At 46.4% G+C, this 20,125-nt stretch overlaps 1 protein-coding gene across 12 annotated transcripts in view; it reads left to right on the plus strand.

The window, feature by feature from the left end:
• Positions 1-20,125, plus strand: part of TSC2 (TSC complex subunit 2) — a 59,583-nt gene that overhangs the window by 34,139 nt on the left and 5,319 nt on the right. For 4 of the 12 annotated variants that reach the window (XM_069062840.1, XM_069062835.1, XM_069062848.1 and 1 more), the window contains exons 20-34: positions 507-629; positions 1,728-1,862; positions 2,539-2,728; positions 3,406-3,499; positions 3,785-3,887; positions 4,357-4,451; positions 5,995-6,126; positions 8,158-8,322; positions 8,978-9,127; positions 11,273-11,385; positions 12,336-12,551; positions 13,801-14,016; positions 17,332-17,486; positions 18,585-19,090; positions 19,961-20,036. In XM_069062840.1, coding sequence (XP_068918941.1) covers positions 507-629; positions 1,728-1,862; positions 2,539-2,728; positions 3,406-3,499; positions 3,785-3,887; positions 4,357-4,451; positions 5,995-6,126; positions 8,158-8,322; positions 8,978-9,127; positions 11,273-11,385; positions 12,336-12,551; positions 13,801-14,016; positions 17,332-17,486; positions 18,585-19,090; positions 19,961-20,036 — 2,469 coding nt within the window. Of the gene's footprint in view, positions 1-506; positions 630-1,727; positions 1,863-2,538; positions 2,729-3,405; positions 3,500-3,784; positions 3,888-4,356; positions 4,452-5,994; positions 6,127-8,157; positions 8,323-8,977; positions 9,128-11,272; positions 11,386-12,335; positions 12,552-13,800; positions 14,017-15,402; positions 15,472-17,331; positions 17,487-18,584; positions 19,091-19,960; positions 20,037-20,125 lie in introns of all 12 variants that reach the window. The other 8 variants (XM_069062915.1, XM_069062866.1, XM_069062874.1 and 5 more) reach the window with 8 other exon arrangements.

A 20,125-nucleotide genomic window follows, 5' to 3' on the forward strand; every position in this document is an offset into this window, starting at 1 on the left:
GGGGAAAGAGGGTGGGGTGCGTGTTACAGGAGCAGAGGTCTTAAGGGCCTGGGGCAGGGGCCTCACGTGGTGTCACACCCGTTCAGGTGGATACTTGCTAACTGTTCACCACTTGCCAGAGCCAGGAACCACTAGGTCCAGCCAGAATTGGAGGAAATCAGGAAAGACTTTTCACTTTACTGGTTAAGGAATTTTTGGTGTATAGCCTAGTTTATCCCACCTTGTCCCATTATTTGTTTTCAGGCCTGCTTTTGACTTGGGGGCACTTTTCAGGAAGCCTTTTCTTTCTTTTAGTAGTATAGCATTACATAGGATCATAGGGACTAAGAACAGTAGTCATGATTTCAGCAAGCCTACCTCACCCCACAGTGAGACTAAGAAAGAGCATTGTAGGTGGTTTTTAAGTTAAGGCCTTTAAACAAAACTTGAGGTGATAACACGTATTATATCTTTCCAGAAATTTCTTAAGTTCTGTGTTAACTGTTCCTTTTCCCACTCTTCCCCAGGAGACTGACTGGAAAGTATTGAAACTGGTTCTTAGTAAGCTGCCTGAGTCCCTCCGATATAAAGTTCTCATTTTCACTTCTTCTTGCAATGTAGACCAGCTCTCCTCTGCTCTCTGCTCAATGGTAATGTTGACCATTTCAGATATCTGTAAGATTTTTGAGTGTCCCTTGGTGGAAAGATCTGTGTTGGAATGGGCCAGGTTGAGCCAGTAGATGACTTTCCCTATAAGCTCTAGAAGGCAGGCTTGGCAGGAATCACCAGATAGTGGTTCAGAGGTTCAGAGCTCTTGTACCTTCACCAACAATCAGAATAAGCCTGGATGCTGTGATCATGAGGAAGATGCTCTGGGTGTAGGCCATGCTTTTCAGAGCATGTTTATGTAAGGTTAAGGTGGTACTGTAAGGCAGGTCAGTTGGACTCGAACATGTATTGTATGAGGACCAATACAAAGAATAGGCATTTTTAGCTGGGATATTTATAGCAGTTGTTGAGGAAAAAGTAGAAAAATGGACACCATCTCCAAGTATTTGGAGGATTGTCATGTGAAAGAGAGATTGGATTTGTTCTGCTTGGCCCCAGAGGACTAAATGAGAACCGTCAAGTCGATGCTACAGAGACAGATTTAGACTTGAAGTAGGGAAAAAACTTACTAACAATTAGAGCTGTTCAAAAATAGAACGGGGTGTCTTTGGAATTAGTGAGTGCCCTGTTCCTGGAAATCTTTAAGGAGATGACACTTTCCAGGTTATGTCATAGAGGAAATTCAACCTTCAGATAAGCATTGGGTTAGATGACCTTAGATATCCCTTCCAGTTCTAGGACTATGAGTCAGAAGCCTAAACCTGGCTTGACTTCAAATTGACCTGCCTTACAGAGTGACTGAAAGAATTGTTTGAAAGCAGTTTAGCTAGTTTCCTTTTTAAGCCCTCTGTTCTTTCTAGCATTCTTTGCTTCTGGGATGATTTTGGCAGCTACTTTCTGGGTAGAGCACATGTTGTACTTGACACCTCTCACCCCTTGAAGAAAATTTATGCCCTGCTGGAGCCTGGTAGTATTGAGAACATTGCAAGCCTTAGCTAGAAAAGACTTTGTCCTAGGGCCCTGATTCTTCTCAGGCCTTAAAATCCAGCTACTCTCACCTCTCTGGCTTGTCCACTCCTGAAATCTGTGCCCTCGGTCTTTTGGGGCATGTTCATTGATGAGAATGTGTCCTCTGTTAGCTTTCAGATAAAAAGACTCCTGAGCGACTCTGTGGCACACCTGATGGCTTCTCTCGGACAGACTTACACTTGGCAGTGGTTCCAGTGCTGACAGCATTGATCTCTTACCATAACTATCTGGATAAAACTAAACAGGTACAAAATGGGAGGGAGTTTGTAGGAAAGAAATAGTTTAACATCAAGGTCACTTGAATGACAGCTTAGATTAAATGAACCCCAACACTCTCCCCTCTGCCACCCTTCTCCCCACTGGTTCCCATGGCTGCTTTGTGTTTAGGTGCTAGAAAGCACAGCCTTTGCTTCTGCAGGTGGCCCTGACCCTCCTTCTTCCCATCCTCTTTTTTTTTTTTTTAAAGCAATTGGGGTTAAGTAACTTGCTCAAGGTTACACGGCCAGGTGTTTCTGGGTGGGTGCTAAGTATCTGAGCCCGGATTCGATCCCCAGGTCATCCTGACTCTGGGGCCGGTGCTCTTACTCGCCGGCTACCTGGCCGCCCCTTTCCCATCCTCTTTTGTGACAGGCAGACCTCTTCCTCTTGAAAAAAGTTCTTTCTGGTAGATGGGTACCACTTGATCCTTTTTGATAAAACCCAGCTTTGGCATGAGAAGGACTGTAATTTCCCAGCCTTAAAGATGTTGCCTTTACCAGTGTTTGGTTTTACAAAACCATTTGGTTTTAGAAAATGTCCACCTTTAACTATGAGATACTTGTTGAGCCTGAAGCTGTTAAAATCAAGAACTTTTAGAAAAGTGAAGTGGTTGTGTCTTCCCTTTTTGTGTTTCACGTCAATAACCCTTATATCTCCTTCTAGCGGGAGATGGTATATTGCCTGGAGCATGGCCTCATTTACCGGTGCGCTAACCAGTGTGTCGTAGCACTGTCAGTGTGCAGTGTAGAAATGCCAGATGTCATCATCAAAGCATTGCCAGTCCTAATCGTGAAGCTCACCCACATTTCTGCAACAGCCAACATGGCTATCCCACTCCTGGAATTCCTTTCAAGTAAGTGGTCCGAGTGACAAGGTAGAATGAATGTGTTCCTGATGCTGTCTTTAGTCTCGCATTCATCAGAATCATGACCAAAAACAGCCTTTATTAGTTAGTATGCTGAGGACCTGGCATCAGATGGTAGTTGACCGTAGAGAGTTTGAGACTGCTGAATGTTTTATGTGTCTCCCATTCCTGCCTGTGCTCCCCTGGTCTGGAACAGCCTTCCCTGCTTAGACTTCATGTATTACTTTATACCTTTCTGACGCATTACTCATGGAGTATTGGGCATTGTCATTATCTTTGTTTGTACGTTGTCTTCCTGCTAGACTGTAAGCCTTATGAAGGCAGGGAAAATTTCTCTAACTTTAGATGTTTTCTAGTACAGTGCACTCTACACTCTATTTAATGCTTTCAAAATGTTTTTTTGAATGACTTTGCAACACTTTGAACCTCCTTGTCCGGGAATACTTTTGTTGGCTTTTGAAGACTAGCCCGAGACAGTACAAGTGTGCAGATGTGTGCACACAGTTGTGTATGTTTGTGTGTGCATCAGTACACACTATTTGTATGTACACACCACACATCCTGTCATTACCAGCAGCTTCAGGCCAGCCAGGGCTTTGTGGTTCCCATTTGATAAGTCAAGACCCAGATTTCCTGACCCCCTTTTTTCCCCTATCATGTTTCAGCTTTAGCCAGATTGCCTCACCTCTACAGGAACTTTGCTGCCGAGCAGTATGCGAGTGTGTTTGCCATCTCCCTGCCATACACAAACCCTTCCAAGTAAGTTCCTCGCTGTGCTTGCTACAGCCTGTGAGGTGTACCCATTATAAATTCAGCAGCCGAGCTTTTTCTCTGGAAATAGCATATCTGAGTATCTACAGATGGAAGACCCACCTTAATGTTAGAATAAGTGATTTGCCAAAATTTACTCACTTACTGCTTAGCCCTTTAGAGACTGGTTATAACTTTTGCATCTCTAGTTTGCTCTTAGAAATTCTAAATGCTTTTTATTCTTGGTTGCTAAGACTAACCTCCAGTTCTTTCCTTCCTTTCCTCCTTTCTTAGATTCAATCAATATATTGTATGCCTGGCTCATCATGTTATAGCCATGTGGTTCATCAGATGTCGCTTGCCCTTCAGAAAAGACTTTGTTCCCTACATCACCAAGGTATAGCTGTTTCCCAGGCCTGATGTATGCATAATGCTCTGTCCACGCCAGGACAGTCTGTACCACTGAGCACAGCTAAGGGATTGCTAGAGAGGACTAGTAGATGGGAGAGTGGTATTTGAGAAGAGTGCGTGTTCCAGGACCCATGGGTATGTATTGTGCCATAGTTCTGCTAAATCAGATTGAAGTATTTTGATGGTTCTTTCTAGTGCTCAGCCTCCTGGGGCCCACATTCCCCTTCTTTGAACTGAATGTTTGGTGTACCAGTGAATGTATTAACATAGTCAGATCAGGCTGAGCTGTCTTTATTTTAGAGTCCATGGCCTAGAAGTGTTCTCAAAAAAATTCAGTTAATGGCTGAAAATAGAGATGCAGATCAAGCCATGTAGCTTGAGAGGAGCTGTCCTTATTAATAAACAGTCTTTAGGTGTTTCCATATCAATGTTAAAGTTATGCTCTCATTTGATAGGGCCTACGCTCCAATGTTCTTCTGTCTTTTGATGACACCCCTGAAAAGGACAGCTTCAGAGCTCGGAGCACGAGCCTTAACGAGAGGCCCAAAAGGTAAAAGAGTCTCCCTCAGGGGAACATCCAAGGTTAGGAGGAGGGGAGGCTGTTGTGTGACCTGGTCTTATCCTCTGTGTAGATTGAGAAGACCAGAAGGGTGACTTTGCGTCTCGTTGTGTGTTTAGTAGCCTGAAAATAGAATCATAATCTGAGTTGCCTGCACTGTATATAGAGATGCAGAAAGTGTTTGACTGAAAGCAATCCCCTGTGTGTGAGACACTGAAGCTTCTGAGAAGATGGCCAGCGCAGCACTCAGAGAATTGTCCCATGATGGGATGCCTCATGTTTTGTTGTGTCCTTGTGGGGCTTGCGGAGCCACAAAATTAAAAGGCCCCTAGTTTGAGCTAACATACCACCGCTGCTTTTCTAAAGCTTAGATGATGCTGCCTAAGGCACTTAATAAAGGGGCCCCGGAAGGGTAGCTCTCTTGACTTCTCTTCTGAGACATGGTAGGGGCTCCCTACCTGAGCCTTGAGGTAGTGGAGACCATTTGACTGGACTGGGTTAATATAAGCAGAATGCTGCCCTGTCCTTCAGTATTACAGAAAAACCACAGCCAGCCCAGAGCAAGGCAGAAGTATGGGGCTGTGAACTGCCTTCCCTTTCCCAAGTCACAGAAGTTCCCAGATTGGGCCCATTGATTTCTGTGGGGCTGTGTCCTGCCTTGGAATGTGTCTGGCACTCTCTGACCTGGCTGCCCATTCTACCTCTAACTAGGGAAGATGCTCTCCTTTGTCATCAAAGCTCTTCTCCCCACTTCCAGATTGGCAGTGAAGCGTCAGCCAGTCCTTTTAGTTCTTGTTTGCATTTCATTTGACATTCCCCTCCTACTCCCTTCTGCCCCCCCTCTCTGCCCCAAGCTTTTTTTGCCCTTCTTAGGTTGGAATACTGCATTTTGAAGTATGACCAGGTTACTTTGGGATAAGCTTGGGAAGATTCTCCAAAAGCCATGAAGCTTGGAGAGGGGAGTGGGCCTCAGTGTGACCTGATAGGCAGCCAAGGCAGGAAGCTCATTTTCAGTCATCTTATGTCCCTGCCTAGGAGCTGGCCTTTTTTTTTCCCCCAATAAGTTCCAACTGGGCCTAATGAGCCTTCAACTCCAGTATGTCCCCCCATTAGGGTGTCAGCATTTCTCCTCTTCATGGCAAGGAGCCTGGACCTTCAAAGCCTGTCTGACTCCAAGGTTCAGTCCTAAGTCTTAAAATGTCCCCCTGGTCAGTGCAGTGTCGTATTCCATCGCTCATCCTGACCCATGCCTGTTTAATTTGCACTAACGTCATTTGTTTTTATGCCTTGTGTTCAATCTTTTGTGTTTTCTTGGTCACGTTACAAAATGTATTTTATGCCTTTGTATTTTTCCCTTTTTTTGCAATAACTTTCCTTTTGGCACGTTTCTTTGTTTTGTTGGCCTCACCCTCGGGGATATCCCCATCTTGACCCTGTGAACTGTGACCTTTCAACTTCATTCCTCCAATGGTTCCTTCCCTTCCTGTGAGCTGTGCAATCATCATTCTTTGGGGCTTGGTGCTTCCTCACCTAGTAGTTTAAGGATAGCCAAACCCCCCAAGCAAGGCTTGAATAACTCTCCTCCCGTGAAGGAATTCAAAGAGAGCTCTGCAGTTGATGCCTTCCGGTCCCGCAGCATCAGTGTGTCTGAACATGTGGTTCGCAGGTAGTGGTGCTTTCATAGGGAGGGGGGCGCACACCCTGGAGCTTGGCCCTTGCAAAGTGTTGCGGCTGGGGTGGGGGCAGTGGTGCATGGGGGCTTCTTGCATGTCTTCATAGTAGGTAGAGACTTGAGGTCTCTTGGGTACTAGTTCTGGAGGGTCCAGAAGGGTTGTTCACAGAATGTGTGGTTGGGCATGGTCCAGGCTGTAGTCCACTGGGGCTTTACCAGCAAGAATGCACCCCCCTCTTGCAGAGGAGAGCCTGACAGTGAAGGATAAAAAGGTTGCATTCTGTTCCAAACACTTGTAAAGGAAGCTGGGCATAGGGGCACATTGATGAATCACTGCCTTGGGGAGAGGGTCCTGGGGAAGCAGAAGCTGAGGAGTTGTCCCTCTGACGGAGCCAAGGTCCTGGGCAGAAGCTTCTCCAAGTCCTGTTTCCATGGAGGGAGAATTAGCATTTAATATTTTCAGCCAGCTGAGAGTTGTCCCCTGGGAGAGGGGGTCTCTCTTGATCCTTTGCTCTTTGACCTTTTCCCTCAATGTCAGGTCTTCTGAGTCTTGTTCAGAAAAGGTCTACATTGTGTATAGCCTAGCATGAAACAGCAGTGGTGTTGTCTAGTTGTGCATGTGTGTGCATGTGTGTGTGCGCGCCTTGTGTGTGTATACGTGCATGTACGCACATCCTTGGGAAAAGTCTAAACATTCTCTGTACTTGGGCTTTATCCAGGTTTGTTCTTTCCCTGCCATTGTCTTTCTGTGTCAGAGACATGGCTTAAAACATTTGCTCGGAGGGAGATTAGCAAGAAGGGTGTCTGGAAGGTTTTCTCTAAAGTATTTGTGTAACAGAAAGTGCCTCGATTTGTAAAGTAAGAGCATAACTTCCCCCTCTATCTCCTCTGGAAAATGCCCCCCTCAGAGCTGCAGGGATGCCTACTACCCTGACCTGGTATTTGCACCTCTAGTACAAGGAGTTAGGATTTACATCCTGTTGCCTTGTGCCACTCCTGTCCCACCCCCTCCCCACAGTCCATTCCATTTGAATGAGACCTTGGTGTGGCTCTGTTATTAAGCATGACTTCTCTCCTCCTACTTCCCTACAGGTAAAAGCAATATTCTCACATTTCTGTAGCATTGTAAGGTTTTCAAAGCAAAACCTCTGTGAGGTAGGCAGTACAAGTATTATTAGCCTCAGTTTACAGAAAAGTAAATTGAACCACAGAGCTAGTCAGTGTTATAGCTGGGACCCAGTCCCACTTCTTCTGACTCCCAAGGACCTATATTCTTTCCACTTTGCTGCAAAAGAGCATGAAGGTGTTAAGATGAAACATCTCCAGTGACCTAGTATACATTTTAATTTCTTGTCCAAGAAATTCTTTATCTAAATGCAAATATGTTTTAAGGACCGTTGGATTTTCCTTTCTAGTAGTTAAGGGAGTAAAAGCTGTTTTTTGGATCATAGATATTTGAGTCAGACAAGACACTGTTTTACTTCTGAGGGAATAGGCCCCTGTGTAGGAACTAAGTCTGAATGTGGATGGGCGCTGCCTGTGACCTGACCTGTGTCAGTGCCTTCAGCACTGACATGGTGAAGGCAGGATTGCTTATGTCAATCAAACACTGGTTTTGTGTGCAGAATGCAATCTTTTATTAATGAATGTACTCCAGAGTTCTGATTTTGGTGCATGACTAAACCTCTTTCTGCAATTAAAATGATCATCAAACTTTAACAATGTGCTTCACTGAGATTTGACACCCTGCCTCACATCTCTCCTAAAGTCTGTCATCCGGCTTGGGTCCCTGGACCTTCCAAGATCAGCCTTTTCCTTTACTCTCTGGGATGATGCAGTTGGTGCTAACTTGCAAAGATGGGGTCAATCAGAAAATGTGTCCTGTGGTTTGGCTCTTTATGGGCATGGACAGAGGGCCCTTCCCCCAAGCCCATGCATGCATTACAGCTTTAAGCCAGGTGGCAGGCAGCGTGTCATGGTATGTCCTTGCTCTCCTGACTTAGTTTCTCTGGTTCTTCTTTTCAGCAGGATACAGACGTCCATCACTAGCTCTAGTTTGGGCTCTGCAGATGAGAATTCAATGGCTCAGGCTGATGATAACCTAAAAAACCTTCACCTGGAACTCACAGAAACTTGCTTGGATATGATGGCCAGATATGTCTTTTCCAACTTCACAGCTGTACCGAAGAGGTAAGAGCCAACAAATGATCTTTGGCAGAAGTCCAGATTTAAATTAATTTATCTTCAAAGTGAAAACTGAATCTATCCATACCACCTCACCCCTTACCCTCCACTTCCCTTATTAGAAATCAGAGACTGGTATACATTTGATGCCATTGTTTTTACTTAGTTGGCTTTTATCTCAATCCATTTTTCAGTAGATGTTTTGGTTTTTTGGCCTTTTGGAGGGCAATTGGAGTTAAGTAACTTGCCCAAGGTTACACGGCTAGTTTTTTTGTGTGGGTGTTAAGTGTCTGAGGCCGGAACTGAGCTCAGGTCCTCCTGAGTCCAGGGCCGGCGCTTCACTTATTGCCCCCAGTAGACATTTTTATGAGCACAGTGGTGATAAGCTTGTCCCTGTAGCATTATCTAGATGACTTTGCTCAGGTGTCATAGAGAATTGCAGTAGTTGTAGTCAAACCCCTGGTTGATCCTCAAGGGCTTCAGGGGAGAACAATAATATCTTGATCCTGTTGATGATATAACCAACAAGTGGTCATCCAGCCTAATATTTGCAGAGTGGGCTGTTCTCTATTAGTCCCCAAACACCAAATCCCTAGAAACAGTTTCTTTCAAAGGTTTTAGGAGATATTCTTCCATACTCTCTGGGTTTTTGTCTTTACAGATCTCCTGTGGGAGAATTTCTTCTTGCTGGAGGGAGAACCAAAACCTGGCTGGTTGGCAACAAGCTAGTAACTGTAACAACAAGTGTTGGTACTGGGACCAGGTCCCTGCTAGGTCTGGACTCTGGGGAACTGCAGAATACTGAATCAAGGTAACTTGAAAAACACCATTTTCTCTTTTAGTATGTTTTTATTCAATCATTTAAATAAAAGGCATTTATTAAGTACCTACTATGTGCTTCTAGGTACCATTTTAGGCCCTGGGGATAAAAATGCAAAAAATGAAGCAAAGCCTACTCTCAGCAAGCTTACATTTTAACAGAAATGATCAGCTTTTAGCCTCTGATATTTCATGTTACTCAGATGCCTTCCACCTTTGTTTCTCCTTTGGTCCTGTCTTACAGGGAAAGGTGACCCTTCTTGTTGTCAAGGCAAATCCCTCTGCATGTTCAAGTGATCCCAATTCCTTCTTCCTTCTCCAGAAAATTATCCCTTCTGTTGTCCTCCCTCTCCCCATCTACTCACTGCTTCCTTACAACCGACAGACAGGCCCATCTCTCCCCATCCTCCAGAAGTCCTTATTTGGTGCATCCCTTCCTGCCAGCTGTCATCCTGTGTCTGAGGTCTTCAGGGCCCTGTCTGCCTCACTGCCTCCTCTGCTGGGCCTCTCCAGCTTTAAAAGTCTTTGGTTCTTAGCTCTCTGCAGCCTGGTTTCTAACCTCATTATTCAGCTGAAACTGCTTTCTTCAAAGTTACCAGTGTCTGCTTGATGACTTGTCTCAGTCCCAGTCCTTGACCTTTTGGTAGCGTTTGGAGATGGCCCATCTTCTTCTTCTCGTTGATTACTCCCTTCTCCCCAGGTTTTCATGACACGGCTTGCTCCTGGTTCTTTTACCTGGCTCCCTGCTGTTTCTCAGCCTCCTTTCCTGGCTCTTCACCTAGGTCCTGTATGCTAACTTTGGGTGTCCCCTGAGGCTCTAGCTTGGGTCCTCTTCTCTTTTCTCTCTGTACTTCCTTTTTTGTTTCCCCCCTTTTTGGAGGGCAATTGGGGTTAAGCGACTTGCCCAAAGTCACACGGCTAGTAAGTGTGTCAAGTGTCTGAGGTCGCATTTGAACTCAGGTTCTCCTGACTCCAGGGCCCGTGCTCTATTCACTGCACCACCTAGCCGCCCCCTCTCTGTACTGCTTTACCTGATGATCTCATCAGCTTTCCTGGGTTGAACTGTCGTCTCTGTGCAGGTGATTCTCAGATCTTTTTTGTCTAGTCCTAATCTCTCTATTGACTCCAGTTGAGCATCTCTAGCTGCCTCTTAGACATCTTGAATTAAGTGTTCTGTAGACATACTAAACTCAGTGTGTTCAAAACATTATCTTTCTTCTTTCGCTAACTTCCTCATTCCTGTGGAGGCGACCACCATTCTCTTAGTCACCCAGGCTTGCACCCTAGGCATCATCCTCAATTCCTCACTCTGTCACCCTCCTCCCCCGCCAATATGCAATCTGTCACCAAGGCCTCTCCATTTCATCTTTGCAGCATTTCTCAAATATTCCCCCTTCTTTCCTGAGACACTGCCATCACTCTGGTGCAGACTCTCGTCACCTCATGCCTGCCTCGAGTCTCTCCCCACTCCAGCCCATCCTCCATTCAGCCACTAAAGGGATTGTTGCTCCCTGCCCCACCCCACCTTGTTTAGTTGACTCCAATGGCTTCTTATTACCTCTGGGATTAAATATAAAATCCTCTTTTTGACTTTTAAGGCTCCCCTAACCTAGCTCCTTCCTGTCTTTCCAGTCTCCTTACACATTGCACTGATTCTGCTGTTCAGTGGCACTGGCCTCCTGGCTGTTTGTGGTCCATCTTCTGACTCAGGGTGTTTTTATTGACCATGTCCAATACCTGGAACTCATTCCTTCCTCATTTCAGCCTCTGAACTTTTCTGATTTTCTTCAAGTCTCGCCTTTTACAAGAAGCTTTTTACAACTAATCTTTTTTTTTTTTTACAACTAATCTTAGTTTCCTCCCTTCAAGATTCTCTCCAGTTTATCCTGTATGTATCTTTTTTGTACATAACTTTTTGCATGTTTCTTCCCTGTTAGTCTGTGAGCTCCTTAAGAGCAGCAACTATTCACCTACTTTTTTGCCATTCTTTGTATCTCCAGTGCTTGGCATAATGCTTAGCACATAGTAGGTCCTTAATAAATGTTGGTTGACTGACTGACCTAACTGCTGTCAAGCTAGTTTACACACTGTTTTATCCTTGATGACTAATGTGCATATGTGTCTGTGTGCTTCTTAGCACAGATCCCAGTTTGCAAGTGAGACGGACAAAGGAAGCACCAGCCAAGTTAGAATCACAGGCTGGCCAGCAGGTTTGCCGGGGATCTCGTGACCGGGTTCGGTCTATGTCAGGTAAGCTACCTTTTTCCTTCTTTCTTTCTTTCCTGGCTTAGGTGGTTGCAGACACCCAGTTCTTCTGTAAAGAGGGGTGCTCTGCCGTTCTAGCTGTAGTTAAGAAGTGTGGGATAGATACAAGGGCTGTCTGAGACCTCACTGTACTCCATGCCTGACACTCCTGATGCTTCCTGGGAAATTTCTCGGATTTCACTGTCTCTGAAATGAAGATAGGCCCCTTCTACCATGTGTTTCATGCTTTTTTTTTTTTTTTTTAAAGCAATCGAGGTTAAGTAACTTGCTCAAGATTACACAGCCAGGTGTTTCTGGGTGGGTGCTAAGTGTCTGAGCCTGGGATTCGATCCCCAGGTCATCCCGACACTGGAGCTGGTGCTCTTACTCTCTGTGCTACCTGGCCGCCCCTGTTTCATGCTTCTTAAATACATTGTCAATGTATGTGGCAGCCTACATACCCCATCTTCCAGCTTTAAAAGTCTTTGGTTCTTTTTTTATTGTGATGTTTCCATAGAAATTCTCTGGTAGAAAGAAACTCAGATGGGCTTATAATCTTGTCTATAAAGCATCTCTCTTTTTCTCTCTCTGGTAATTTGAAAAGTGAACCTTTGGTAGGTCCTGTGGTTGTAAGTGTTCCTTTCTCCTGGAAGCAGCACAGCTCCCTTCATTCTTTAGCCTCAGGTTTCCTGAGCCTGTCCAGGCAGTCCATCCAGAGCAATAACTCATCATGGAGAGAGAGAGGCCCTTCTCCTCTTCTCCCCATTATAATTTGATGCCCCTTGTGTGGCAAGAGCGGTAGGGTGTGGGATCCTAGTGCTTGTCTGCATAACTATGACTAATAGATTTAAAGGTATATGTTTCCTGATGCTGCTTGGCAAATTAGCACCAGTCATTGGTTTGCTGCATTCATCTCTTGACCTGTAACACAGTTTTTCTTTTCTTCCTATCACCAGGGGGCCACGCTCTCCGGGTCAATGCCTTGGATACTCCAGCCTCCCACTTCCCAAGCAGTCCTGCTTCTCCAGGGTTACAGAGTACACCCACTGCTCGGACAGAGAAGGCTTCAGCCAGTGCCCAGACCCCTTTACAGAAAGGAAAGACCAACCTGGCTGCCTATGTGCCCCTCCTCACCCAGGGCTGGGCTGAGATCCTGGTCCGGAGGCCCACAGGTATTCACTTGTCCTTGCCAAAGTATAGCTTTCTGACTTGTCCCCACATTGATAGGTGCCTCCCTCCTGGTTTGCTTAATACTTATCAGGCCAGTCACTTGACAGAGCTGGGCCACATCTTATCCTGCCAGGACCCTAAACCATTTGTTTCCTCCTGGGAAGTTAGGAGAATAATCTTCCAAAAGAGGGTTGCTATTGGAATGGTTTATTATGGAGCTGTGCACATATTCACTGGGATACTCAGAGCTACAAGGCAGTGAGTGAGGAGATCCCAAGAAACCCTGGTCAGGTAGGAGTTTGGGATGGCTGGTTTAGTAACTTGCAGGCAGCAGCCTTGGGTTTTAGTTTTTTCAGTGCCCAAAATAGGTCTAGCAGTTGACTAACTGAAAAGATACTTCTCTGAAGCCTAACTTCCTGGTGGTCTTGTCATGTTTAGGTACCAGCAGCAAGGAGCCCTAATCCCCTGGGAGGAGTAGAGCTTGCTAAGAGCCTTCTGTAGAGGCAGTGGGTAGCTTAGGCAGTAAGAGGCAAGAATCAGAATGGAGTAGTATGCATGGTGTCCTTGGGGAGACCACATCAGGACAGCCTTCCCTGCTAGCTGGCCTCCACAAGCCAGCTTGAATGTGAAAACCCTCATTGTGCCAGTTGGTGCACTTACACTGAGCCAGGTTGAGTTTCTAAGTACCCAGTACAGATGAAAAAGCAACTGCTTTGCTGAGATTGAGGTAGGCTGAGAATATTGAGACCTTTCACTTTGGGGCCCATCTACCTTACCCACCGTGCTATTGCTGACAAGACTTATTTGCTTTTCATGAAGAGGGAGCAGAAGGTCGGTACCCTGGCCAGTGATGGGTTAGTTATGATGGTAGACAAATCATATGGGGACTGTTTAAAATGAAAAATGCCTAAATTAGCTGAAGATGGCTCAGATAGCTTAGCTTAGCTTAATAGTGGGGGGGTGGGGGGAATTTAGGAGGAAGAGCCCTGGAGTGGGAGGCATAAGGCCTGGTTTCTAGTTCCAGCTTTGCCGTTAAGTTGCTATGTGACCTTGGGCAAGTTGCTTCACTTTGCTGAACCTTGGTTTCCCCATCTCTAAATTGATTAGGTTTTTAATCAGATTATCCTTTTAACTCTATTAGTCTGTGATTCTTTGATAGATACTCGATGACCAGACTCAGACTACTGGTTTATCTAGGTATAGGGACATGATGACCCTTTTTCCTCTTTAAAAAACACTCCTTCTTCCTAGGGAATACCAGCTGGCTGATGAGCTTAGAAAATCCTCTAAGTCCATTCTCTTCAGATATCAACAACATGCCACTACAGGAACTATCCAATGCATTAATGGCAGCTGAACGTTTTAAGGAGCACCGGGAGACAGCCCTGTATAAATCCTTGTCAGTGCCATCCTCTAGCCTTACCACAGGGACAGACAAGCCTTCCCTTCTACAACGGTCCAATACAGGTGAGAAAGGACCTTGGCTAGGCCCTGGGGGCAGCCGAGGGGGACGTAGCATGGGAATGCCTGTTGGGGCCTAAGCAAGGCAGTCCCTTTCATGGGCCTGGTATCTCTCCTTGAGATCACATGGTACATTCATTGAATATCTTGCATTAGTACTTCACAGAAAAGACCACCTACTTGAACCAAGTCCCAAGGGAGAGATGCTCAGTGGGTGGAGGTTATTTCAGAGGTGCTTGTGTCTGGGTATAGAGTTTGCCTTCTTTTATTTTTAATCTTTGGGGTATTTTGGGGCATTCGGATGACTTGGCCCTCTTGGTCCTCAGGTTTTGTTTGGAAAGTTTTGTCAGAACCTTCTGTGGCAGATTAATGTGTGGGGTTATCCCCTGAGTTTTGCTTTAGTTTTGTCACCTTTGAGAAAGGGAGAAGGGAGGAGGCTAGTGCTTACCTGTCACCACAATTCAAGCTATCAGGAATGTTCTCATTTCCAGTCTCCTTCATTTTCCTCCCTTGAAGCAGAGCCTGGTATGAAAGGGCTTGACATCCCAAGAAGCTACACATGCCAAGACAGTGTCAGATGGATGGTCTTCTAGACTGCCCCCATCAGAATTTCCATGTTGTGCTAAAGGCTCTGGGATTGCAAGAAGGAGGAGGAGTAGTTGTGAGGTAGAAGTGGGGAGAAATTTGTCAAGTCTCTGACAAAGCCCCAACATGCTCTCTTTTGAGTTCATTACCTGGGAAATGGGCATTGGCCACATTGGCTGCAGGCACAAGGCGGGAGGTGGAGGAGGAGGGGGCACTGCACCCAGCCGCCTAAGGACAGGTTTGCACTCTGCTCTGCAGGGTTTTGGATTACACTAAGGGTGAGCCCTCTGTAAAGGTGGACCTCTGCCTTCTGTTCTGTAACCTTTTCTAGCAAGGCCCTCCTGAAGTTTGTCTTTGAAAATACAAATACAGAGGGATTTGTACTCTTGGTTATTTAGGGGAACAAAGAAGGGGAGGTCAGAAACACAAATGACTGGCTTAACACTAACTGAACCATAGAAGGCTCCTTCAGTGAGCCCACACAAGACCCTCCTTCCCCATTCAAGGTTTTGGGGTGGCTTAGGGTCCGTGCAGGTGGCTTGCCCTAGCTCACTGTAGCTGACTTTGGTTTGGACTTAAGGGTTCTTGGTCATTATAATTTCTCTGCTGTGATGTGTGTGCGTGTATATGTGAGTGTACGTGTGTGTGCATGTGTGTGTCTGTGTGTTTGTGAGAGTGTGTGACTATGAGCATGCCTGTCTGTGTGTGTGTGTGTGTGTGTGTGTGTGTGTGTGTGTGTGTCTGGGGGGTGCATGTGTAGTCTCTCCTTCCTCTTTTATGTAGCTGCTCACGTGGTTCCCTTTGCAGTGGCCTCTTTCTCTTCCATGTACCAGTCCAGTTGTCAAGGAAAGTTGCATAGGAGCGTTTCCTGGGCAGGTATATTTCTATCTCTTTAAGGAAACAAGTATTTGCCATAGAAGAACACCTGATTCATTAGACACTATTTCCTTCATATTGTCACCCTCCCTTTCATATCTCCTGTTTGTCCCTGGTCTCATGATTCTCAGTGAGTGGGATCTTGACTAGCATGAAGAAGTCCATGCCAGAAACAGAATTTGCGATTGTCAGCCACTCAGAAGTAGTTCTTCAGCTGAGCTCCATTCCTGAAATGGAAAGATAGACCTTCTTTTCCTGGCCCGAGGACAATAGAAGCCCTTGTCAGGCTCCTCAGGGCAATGGTCTGGCTTCTGGCTTGGTCTATGTGAATGACAGTTGCCAGTTACTCTTCATTTACTCCTCTGTTGAAGGAGCAAAGGCCCATTATCTTCTCTGCCCCAGAAGCTCAGCAGACCATGTCTCATCTCAGCTTGTCTAAGTGCCTGCCCGGTCATTGGCAAGGTAATTTGGCTGTAGGGAAAAAAAGCACCCCAAACCAAATTGACCTTCATTTGGATTTTATCAAAATTTTGCATCATGAAGTGAAGCCCCAGAATCTTGTGATTCTGATTCCCCTCTGGGTGATGAGCAGCTCTTGTAGCTCCCTCTTTCAGCCTGCCTCAGTCATCCTGGGAAGAGTGCATGGGTGGTGGTCCCCAGAGTAGAGGCCATCCTGTGGCGTGACTGCCGTGGGATGGCCTCTGCTCTGTGGTCCCATGCAGCTTCCTCCTGGCTCGGGGTGTTTGCTTGTCTCCACGGCACCATGACCCCATGGCTATGTAGAGAAAGTCCAGCTGTCCTGGAAAGATCCTGGGCCAGGTAGGAAAGCTCAATGACCGAGGCCCTGTGCAATGAGTTCTGGCTTGGACAGCTAACCAGATCAGCACGTTTCTTAGAAGGCCTGTGTGTGCAGCGCTAACTCCTTACTCGCTTCTGTCAAATAACTGCTCCCGGGAGCTGGAATCCATTCAGAAAAAGCTGCTTCAGCAACTTTCTGCTGATTTTTTTTATGTGCTCAAGTTGGTTTTACTTTTTATTTTGGAAAGCAAATCCTAGCTTTTCAGAGGGGTCGTCCAATTCTTTACTTTAAACTTCTTACATGTCAGCCTTTTCCTTAGGACTAAAATAACAGAAACCAGTAGTAGTGGTCTCTGTGAGTTCTAGAGGACTGTGTATTGTAGACCCAGGTTTTCCTTAACCTCTCTACTGTACATGAGATTCCCAATGGCTCATGAAGCTCATTGAATCGACCATTACTCGGGTCTGCCCCAGGATCACTCACAAGAAGGTGGGGCTGGGGGAGGCTGCCAGTCTGCTGCTAACTGCATGTCATTGAGTTTGACTAGTATACCTGGGCCTTGTCTTCCCCTCCACCCCTGGGACGAGGCACATGTATATTGGTGCCTTGGTGAGGAATACAGGGTGCCTCAGGCAGATGGCCATGGACCTTGTGGCTCTTTGCCCAGTTGCTTTGATGAACCTGGGCTAACCTGTTGTTTCCCACTCATTACTTCAGTCACAGAAAAGCTATCGCCACAGACAGACTTTTCTCTTCCCTTGTGTTCCTCACTGGGTAATAGGAAGCTGGACTGATTGATTTTGGGAGATGAGGCAATATGACCATCCATTGGGCTCATGAGTGAAGAAGAAGGGATCAAGGACCTTATAAGGGAAGGGAGGGTGTGCTGATCAGAGTCTGATCTGCCCTTTGAAGGTCACATCTCCTGACTTTCTTATGGCTGTCCAGCAGTTCTGTGGTAGGGGAAAGGCTGACACTTCTGCAGAACAGAAGGGCTCCACCTTGGGCCGTTCCAGTCTCTGGGACTTACTTGGGTTTTTTTTTTCTTTGTTTCTTGGTAGAATCTGCAGTTGTCCTTGAAGAGGGAAGCCAAACAGAGGTGGACTTGAGAGAGACCGAGTCACCATCCGAGTCTCAAGAGATGGAGGATTTTGAAGGCTCTCAGGCAACTGCAAGTGATGAGAGGTTCAGCAAACTTCCAGAAGTCTATAGTAGGGTGAGTAGTCAGACTGTATCGGGTTGGGCCTTCAGGAGAATAACTGTGCATTCACTCCTGGTGTGTCTGTAGGTCTTCATCCACCCTTGTCTTCTGCACAGCTAAAGTGAACCATTCATTAGCAAGCCAAAATGTCCCCCTTGCAACCTTTAGCCGAGTTTAACTCCCATCTAGATGATGATAGAGGCCCACTTAAGGTTCCTCTGGCATTGTGTTGATTTGCCATGTGGCTTTCTCACCCAGTCCTCGCAGTTACTATTGTGTTAAGGCATTTGCCATCCAGAGAGGAATACCTATTCTGGGCAGCTTCTCCCTGCCCAGCCTTCTTGGTTGACCTTTTGTAACTTAGTGTTCCCAGGTGGCAATTGATTTTTAAGGAATGCAGTGTTATCTCTCCTCCTTATTGCATTTTAAACATTGTAAATGGCATGTGGAATCCTATTTCACTGATGAGGAAATAGATGTTGGGGAATGGGCTGGGTATCATGATGAATGAGCAGTAGAACTGAGTCTGAGGCCAGGCTGCTTGGCTCTAGGTTGTGGATTTTTAGGAACAACTTTGGGAAGACTTCTCAGGGATTTTGAAACAGGACCGTCTCTCCACAATAACTCCCCTTTCCCAAGGGGACCATTTGACTAGAAAATCATCTGTTTCAACCCAGTCTCTTACAGATGACTTCAACTCTAATTGTCCTTCTACTTCTTTTCTAAACTACTATGACCTGATACCTGTAACACTGACCTGTGGTGGTGTTTTAGTCTAGAAGGCAATTTCCTGACCCTTATTTCATATTGCTCTCCTAACCTGTACCACCAAACCTCCCACCGAATGCATGCACTTCAATAGGCTCCTGCTTTTCCATCTGTCCTACGGTGTTAGCCCAGACCACCTGAGGGAGAGTCCCAAGGATCCCCTCCTTTTCCCCTATGCCTTCTGCTTATAGAAGGCATAAATCTCTTGTGAAGAAAGCTGCCATGTGTCTCCTGCTGGACTATAGGTGTAGTCCAGGAACCTGAACTGAATGTAACTAACGCCATATTGAGGGTTTTGAAATAAATGTTTTTCTTAAAAATCTTCTTTTGGATGGTTTCATTTAGTCGTCTTCTACTTCAAGTCAAGAAGAGAAATCCTTCCGTTCCGAAGAGCTCATGACATGTGGGATTCCCATTGAGAGAGCTGTGTCTTCTGAAGATGGCAGGCCCATAGCTGATCACTCCTTCCAGCCTTCTCAGCCCCTGAGCAAGTCCAGCTCTTCCCCTGAGCTGCAGACCCTGCAGGATGTCCTCAAGGATGCTGAGGATAAAGGACATCTTGGGAAACTGAGCACAGAAGTCAAAGCTAAGTCCCAGTCAGGGAGTTTAGAAGGGGAAGGAGCCACTGTCTGGCCAAGCCCAGGGGAGGAGAGCAGAGGCCTTGGTTCAGGCCGGCAAGAGGCTGCAATGCCATCTTCAAGCTCACCACGTTCGCCAAGTGGCCTCCGGCCTCGCGGCTACACTATCTCTGACTCAGCCCCCTCAAGGAGGGGCAAGAAAATGGAGAAGGATGCCTTCAAGAGTAGAGCTGCCACTTCCAACACAGAGAAGGTGCCCGGGATCAACCCCAGGTGCTGTACACATCTGACCATTACCCCTTCTTTTGTCTTTCTGGCTGAGCCACCTGTTCTGGTTCACTTTGTTTTAGCTGTGTCTGCCATCCTGGCAGTTCATTGGGCACTGTGAGCAGCCTGGGTGCAGCCTTCACGTGGCCCGGCCCTGGACTGCCCATCCCCACCCCTGGAGAGCCAGAACAAGCATAGTCTTAGGAAGTGCAGCCTTCCTGGACAGCAGCACAGCAGTCTGCATGTCAACATTTGGGCTTAGGGCTTCAAATTTGATGCTGCTCCCCTCTAGCTATTTTTAGGGGCCAGAGGGGCAATCATTAGCTTGGCTGTAGTGGGAGTTAGGGGTAGCCCAAAGTGCTTTGTGACCCTGTATGGGTCGTACCTGAAGGTGTACGAGTGGAAAAATTTAAGAAGCCCTGACTAGAGGGTAGGGTTTAGAAAGGAGGTAGGCTCTCCCCTCAATTGAGGGGCAGGTGGGGTGAGGGGTAGCCATATTCCCTGTGCTTTAAGGCTGTTGAGATGGTTGTACCTGAAGCCCTTGCTAACACTGTGCAGAAGAACAGGGCCTGGTAGGGAAGGGCAGGGGGTGGTCATGAGCAGACTTTAAAAGGCTTGTGGAAGGTGGAGTCCATTCCTTCAGGGTCCTAGAGGAAGTTTCTCCTGGATTTCTGAAATATGACCTCTAGTTTTCCAGTCTTTCTTGGGCCTTGTGACTGTGTCCTTTGAAGGTGGACACAACTGTCGTTTGGTCTTGCTCTAAAGGTTGCCATAGGAGATGGAAGCAGCAGTTCAGCTATTTCCTTGTGGGATGTGTGCAGAGGCTTTCCCAGTTTCCCTTCTCTGTTGACATGCCTTTCCTACTTCTCTCTATAGCTTTGTATTTCTGCAACTCTACCATTCCCCTTTCTTTGGAGATGAGTCAAACAAGCCACTCCTCTTGCCTCCTGAGGTAGGTGGGCGTCCTTCGACCTCCCCACAGCCCTCTGTATCTCTTACCTTTAGTTCTCTCAGAGGAAGGAATCCTAGCACTTAACACTC

The sequence above is a fragment of the Petaurus breviceps genome, unplaced genomic scaffold (genome assembly GCF_028583685.1).
Source record: "Petaurus breviceps papuanus isolate PSGF00001 unplaced genomic scaffold, PetGlider_PUasm1.0 138, whole genome shotgun sequence".
Lineage (NCBI taxonomy): Eukaryota > Metazoa > Chordata > Mammalia > Diprotodontia > Petauridae > Petaurus > Petaurus breviceps.